This window comes from Homalodisca vitripennis, chromosome 1, assembly GCF_021130785.1.
Source record: "Homalodisca vitripennis isolate AUS2020 chromosome 1, UT_GWSS_2.1, whole genome shotgun sequence".
NCBI classification, from domain to species: domain Eukaryota; kingdom Metazoa; phylum Arthropoda; class Insecta; order Hemiptera; family Cicadellidae; genus Homalodisca; species Homalodisca vitripennis.
In genome coordinates, this window is record NC_060207.1 from 41,103,146 (window position 1) to 41,110,256 (window position 7,111).

Below are 7,111 nucleotides of genomic sequence, written 5' to 3' on the forward strand. Positions count from 1 at the left end.
TCTGCCGCGAGGCCGGCCAAGTGTGCCACGGAACTCAAGGAAAATAAATTCAATTTAATTTAAACGATCCAACAAAATAATGTCTAGCCGACGACTAAGAAATTGGGCTGACTTGAGATGGATTTTGTTTATAGAACTGACTGTACACGTCAGCCATGTGCACAGCTGAATCTTGGTGCCATGGCTACTAGCTACTACCGAACTCTACTGTACATGTGTGGGTGGGGGTGGATGACTCACGAGCACATGTTGCAACAAGTCCCTGGCCCCCTGGTCCCTAGTCCCTGGCTCCTTCATCTGTCATTATTACAAACTATCATCGTGTTTGTTTGCGAGACTAGTTATCTGTTATTATAGTATATTATTCGCTTTTATTTACTTCCATAATTTTTTTTTATGGATAAGTTAGTGATTAAAAAGCGTAAAATACGTGAAGGTGAAAGTGAAGTGGACTCTGTCTCAGTTCATTCTGAGAACCGCAGTGAAACTGTTAGTCGTTCAAAGAGAAGCTCTTAATTAGGAAGAAAAGAATTTTAACAGACCAATCCTATGACATGTTTGAACTGACAGAAAAGTGTAATATTGACCAAACTGTTTGTGACATGATTTTGAAATGTTTCGAACTATTAAGTGAAAACATTGCAAAATATTTTCTCTCTCTTGACACATCTACATTCGATTGGGTAAGAAATCCTTTCATGGACTTGGACGATAGTGTAGTATTGAGTAGGACAGAAGAAGAGGAATTAAGTGATATAAAAAATGACCGTGGCCTAAATGGAATATAAAAAACTTGTTCAAGATGCAGATGAAAAGTCAAAACCAAAAAAGAAAGTAAATCCTAATCCTTGCCTGCTACTGTTTCCTGTTTTGCTTCCTTTTCCTTCTTCCATTACTTTAATTTTTGTATTTACTTATTAACATGATTCTTATAAGTTCAGTGTTAATCAGTAATTCTGGTGTAATTTTTTTATTTTTGCATATAGTAGAGTAATAGGTCAATCAATGCACTAAAAATATAATTTAACACTTACAAAATAATTAAGCACAGGTTGTGTCTCTTTTCTATCAAAAGCAAATTTTAGCTTCAACTCACCAGATAAAATTTGTACAGTGAAGTTCTCTATGAATAAATGGATTATTTAAAAACTACTTACACAACAATAGCCTGAAATGTATTGAACTACTAACCATTTTTAGAAACAACTCGACATACTTAAGTGCCCCTATATGATCTCCTTTGAAGCCATGAGCCACAATCTTCGTTGGCTTGCTAGAGTTAAAGTTGGAGTTAACAATGGACTGTCTCTTGTCCCCGTACACCAACTCCTCAGGCTCCACAGGATTGAGTCGAGTGAAAAGCCAGAACTTGGTGTCCAGATCATCTGGAGACTGAGGTGTCTTCTTGAGCGGATTGGAGTTTTTGGCTCGAGCAAAACAGCCAACAACATCTATATTTGACATCAATTTAGTCCTAATATTTAATAACTTATTTCCGAATAAATTATTGTGTGTATTTTGAGTGTACATCAATGTACTATATAAAATTTTTATTCATCCTTGTTCATTATTTATTCCTTTATTAAATTGTTGATATTTAAGGCTACTCATAATAATACAACATATAGACCTATACAAATGTTAAGTTAAGCTCCATTTCATCTTCCACTTAGTGCAGCGTTTGAAGACCAGCGCTGTGACAGACTTGACTCTGGAATCTGAAATTAAAACCTCTCTGAAGAGATCCAAAATAGTCGATGACGAACCATTGTTCTGCGTTATTTGTATAAAACTTAGTTGCTCCACTGTGAGTTTGGATCATGTCAGAAACATCTTAGTGCACTCAATTGTGCACTTTATAAGACAATGAGAACACCACTTCATCTTGATTATATTTGTTTATAGTCTAGTTGTCTCTGATGTCGAAACAATATAAAGAGTTCGTTTAGAGACAATAGACAATAGACAATAGACAATATTCTTTATTTGTGCATTCTTAGAGAATTACATTAGCGTCAATACAAAATAATAAGATTTTCATAATGGTTTATGTAGTCCATTGAGTTCTCCAGCTCAGAAATTCTTCAATGGTGTAGAAGGGATGACTCAGCAGCCATCTTTTTAGTTCCTTCTTAAAGTTCAGGCTTCCTTCTTGAGATTTGATGTTATCAGGCAGCATGTTGAATAACTTTGCTCCCATGTAGGAAGGTTTTTCTTCAAACAATGCTAGCCTGTGAGCTGGCAAATTGAAGTTTGCAGCGTGACGAGTGTTGTGACTGTGGAGATTACTGCCTCTTGTCAAGTTTTTGTCTATTGCATACATTATCACTTGAAGAATGTAGAGTGCTACTACGGTAAGGATACCATACTCGACAAAAGCTGTTCGACAGCTCTCTCTTGGTTGCATTCCAGCCAAAATTCGCAGGCACCTCTTTTGTAAAACAAGAGGTCTTTGTAAATTCCGTAAACTAGAATTTCCCCATAAACAAAGACCATATCGGAGATGTGAGTCGAAACACTGCATAATATGCAACAGTTGCTGTTTTCTTGTCACTAATTTCTTTTATTCTTTTCACCACATACAGTCCAGTACTTAGTTTTTTACATAGGTTGTCTATGTGCTGAGTCCAACTGAGGTCATTGTCAATAACCACTCCTAGGTACTTGGCTACATCCACAGGAACAATATTGGGTAATAGCCCTACTTCGTGTTTCCTTCTACCCATAACTAGTTGTTTCGATTTAGCCTCATTTACCACCAGGTTGTTATTGTGGCAGTATTGAATTGCCATCTCCATGGCAATGTGTGATGAAACCTCTAATCTACTAGGCATTTTGTCACTTAGTAGGAGCACCGTATCATCAGCATACATGATGGTAGTTGAATATTGTTCCAGAAATCCAGGAAGGTCACTGGTGAAAAGAATAAACAGTACAGGGCCAAGAACGGACCCCTGTGGTACCCCTCTTGTGACTGTTAAGGGCTTTGATCTCACTAATCTTGTACACCCCTTATCCATGTGTTTCAGCTCAACCAGCTGTTGTCTGCCTTCTAAGTAGCTTCGAAACCAACTAGCCGTAATTCCTCTTATCCCAAAATGTGCCATCTTCATTAATAATTGGTGATGGTCAAGGCAATCGAATGCCTTACTGAAGTCTAGTAGAATTGAAGTGGTGGTGTCTCCAGCTTCAAGCTTGTCAATAATACATTCTACTAGACTTACTATTGCTGTTGTTGTAGATCTGCCCTTTATAAAGCCATGTTGCTGTGCTGTTAGTAGATCGTAGTATTTCAAATGTTCCAAGAGGCGGCACAGCACAATTTTTTCAAAAACTTTGGACAATGTTGATATTAAAGATATTGGGCGATAATTACAAATTTCAGCAGAGTTGCCTTCCTTGAACAAAGGCATTACTTTGGCTAATTTTAGGTAACATGGGAATTTACCCTCCTTAAGTGACAAATTTATGAGAAGAGTCAGTGGCTGTGCAAGCTCATTACAGCAGGCCTTGAGAAGTTTGGAGGATATGTCGTCTATTCCTGCAGATGTCTTGCTTTTTAAGGACATTATAATATGTTTTACTTCCCTAACTGTAGTAGGTTGTAGGTAGAGGTCTGGAGTGTTGGAACTACTAGTTGCTACAACTTGATTTGATTGGGGATTAGCTGCAAGTGCTTTATCAGCCAGCTTTATAAAAGTGATATTCATCAAATCTGCCATCTTCTGAGGATCAGTAATCACTTCTCCTGTTGGGCCTATAAGTTTATGGAGACCGGGTGAATTTTTGGATTTTCTTTCTCTGTTTATTACTGTCCATACAGCTTTAGATTTGTTTTCAGAGAGGGCAATTTGTTCAGCTACTTCGTTACTGACTTTTTTTTGGATCTCTTCAGACAGATGTTGGTTTCAGATTCCATGAGCTCTGTCACAGCGTTAGAAGACACTGTTCTAAATGGAAGGTGAAGTGGAGCTGAACTTATTATTCGTATTGAATCAATCCTTACAACCATTGCTCTACATTATATGTAGATATACCTATATTACAGTACATTATTTTGTTCCACTTAGCACATAGCAAGAAATGTACAACAGACTAAGTATGTATGTAAGTTAATATGGTTCTCTTTACAAAGAGACGCAATATGGCTCAGCTTCAGTAGCCAAAAGAAAACTTTCTATTTGATATTATTTGTCTGTTTATGTTGTCAATCTTATCTAGCATTTTTCTTTTACTAGAATATATTACTTTTGATTTTGTATTTTATCCTTGTATATAATTTAGTCCCCTATTAACTGAGATTTAATTTTCATTGGATTTATGTGTTATATTTTTTGTTAAGAAAATATTGTGGGATAGTACAAAATTTTATTTTTCTATGTTATGAAAAAAGTATACAATAGACTATTATTTGTAGCTTTTCAATAACAAGCAATTAAAACATTTTATCCTTTAATCTTTGATATATGTTATTCAAATACATCCCAGAAACTTAAAGCTGTATTTGTTTATTTCTTCATTTTGTTTAGTCTTTAAAAGGTGTTTTAGTCATAGAGACTACTGAAGACACTAATCAACAATGCTACCTGTTTTACAGCAAACTTTTCATTAAATCATATGTTCCTTTGAATAAAATAAGTATGTAGCTCGCAAAATTTAGCATTAATCTGTAATCTTAAGCTGAAGATGGAAATAATTAGTTTCAATCGAATATATTAATCAAATTGAGAAAACATATTGATTAGAAACTTAAACTCAAAAATAGAACATATTGAAATTAATTAAATGACGTCTCCACTCCTGTATATCCTGCAATTTAGCTACGTAATCCAATCAGTATATTCAGTAAAATATTTTTGCACAAATATGTATACTATAAATTATGTGTTTGTTTGATGATGTGTAATATAATAATTATTTCTATTTATTTATTTTTTTTAGAGAGAAAAATTAAATTGAAGAAACAACATTTGTATTTTTGAGTTGTCACAGTACAGATTTGTCGGTAAAAAAGAAATAGTTTGACTAAGAGAATTAAACTCTTTTATGGTACTGATATAGACATACATCATATTTACATATCTGTCTTTGTTATGACTGACATAATAATTACTTTTGGTCTGTACAGTGTAAAATGAGAGGAGAGAAATTCTGTTGAGAAAGTTGAATAAAATTATGCACTTGAGCCAAACTACAATTAATTTATATTCACCATAACATATTTCTTTCCTCGACCTCCTCCTTTCTTGAACCCGCTCTCTGTTCCTGTGTAATGTTCCCAATATTATAGCTCCCATTGCTGCTGCTCTTTTCCCGACCTTGAAACCCGGTTGTCCATTTCTGTCTGGAAACAAATTATATTCACATTATTTCCTATCTTTTACTGTAGTTTTGTACTAGATGCCAATGATTCCAATTTTTTAAACAGAATTAGCTTCACTTTTAATTTTTTTATTAATGCCAAATATTAATTTTAAAATAATATAGATAAAATCAAATTTTATAAACTTCCCTTTCTTGCTTTCGAAGCCAGCGATAATTTTATACAAATTTCTTTGAGAGAATGATTTATACTTTCATACCTTATTTGTTACTTAGAAAAAAACTAAAACGTTAGTAGTGAATACAAAGCTAAGCCTGATCAAAATTCCCATGTGACAATCTTGGTCAGACCTAATTAAAATTTGATTAAATTCTATACCAGTATCAACTTGATCGATCCTGATGTTATCAAATTTATTTAGATCAAGTTATGTAATTAAGTTTGTTTTACATTTGACAAAAGGTTCGAAAGTTGATCAAATATTTCACCCTAGTTATTCTGAACTGAACTTTCATTGCTGAACTAATTTGATATTCAATATACAGTTTTCTTTTTGTTTTAGAACCCCCTTTGCAAAAAGTGTAAAATTATTGTAAATATGACAAAATATGTTTAGCTCTCATTATAATAAATCAATTTTTGAACGAGTTTTAGCCACATTTTAAAATTAAAAACCAATTTGTTTTGCAATACTAAAAAATAGAATAGCAATCATTTCTCAAGTTGTTCAAATGTCATTTTTATATTAATTCTATTTCAATCATTAAGGCCTTTAAAATTATATGAGAAATTTTCACTGTGTGGTCCTTTTAGGATTTGAAAAGCTAAATTGGTATAGAAAAAATAGTATGTAATATTCTATATTTGTGTGCAAAGTTTCCTTTTTCAAAATGATAAATTTAATCCCATGTGGGTTGAAACTGAAAACAAATTATTTGTCAGGGACTCCGATATATTTAGAATCATAATCATGAAGTCTTATGAGGCATAGTTGTCAAGTGCTACCATGAAATTTTGAGACTAATAAATAGGGAGATGGTTTGGCAAATATGATATATTCCTATTAAGCATTGAGGTTAGTAAAAAAGCCTATTAACAAAAAGTTATTAGTATATTGTAGTAGTGGGATAAAAACGTAGAGATGACAAAGACCAGGAATGTACCAAGGATTGTGTTTTGAGGGGCATATTAGTGAATACTACATAACCACTATTAAACTGTGTGTACTTTAAAACTGTTTAATATTAGGTATTGAGTGCAGGTTTTGTGCTAACAATAGTTGTGTAATTTTCCGTATGTCTTGAGGTACACAAACACTATTCTTCAATTCAATAGCATAGAGATGAATTGTCTACGCCAAATTGTCAGGAGAATTAAGAACTTCTCCCACATCCCACTTTAGAGAAGTTCTTAAGGGAAAATGAAAGATAAGATAGAAATTTATATCATTATTTAAAAAGTAGACTTCAAAAATCTGTTTTACGGCATTTGATGGGTCGCACTCAAAGAATGCAGATAGCTTAGAGTAAAGTGTCGTGATCAGATATTAATCAATGTTTTGAAAGTTTTTTCACCTTTGATATCAGGAATCGGTATTGACGACGAAATTGCAAGAGCCGATGTTCCCAATTGACTTCTCGCTCCGGTCGACAACTGACCGAGCAGCGACGTCAACGCGATTGCAGTGAAGAACAACATAACACTGGCTGGCGTGTGGAGAATGACGATCAGCTGAGCACACTATACTCACTGTACGCGTACTACTCACTGTCTACTGACTGCTGACTG

The 7,111-nt window shown here is 34.0% G+C and overlaps 1 protein-coding gene across 1 annotated transcript in view; it reads right to left on the reverse strand.

Moving 5' to 3' along the window:
* LOC124360286 (pancreatic triacylglycerol lipase-like) overlaps positions 1 to 7,111 on the reverse strand; it is a 30,405-nt gene extending 23,294 nt beyond the window's left edge. The window contains exons 1-3 of the mRNA XM_046813792.1: positions 6,898 to 7,111; positions 5,213 to 5,344; positions 1,192 to 1,451 (exon numbers count right to left, since the gene is read on the reverse strand). Of these exons, the coding sequence (XP_046669748.1) occupies positions 1,192 to 1,451; positions 5,213 to 5,344; positions 6,898 to 7,021 (516 nt within the window). The 5' untranslated portion in view covers positions 7,022 to 7,111. The remainder of the gene's footprint in view (positions 1 to 1,191; positions 1,452 to 5,212; positions 5,345 to 6,897) is intronic.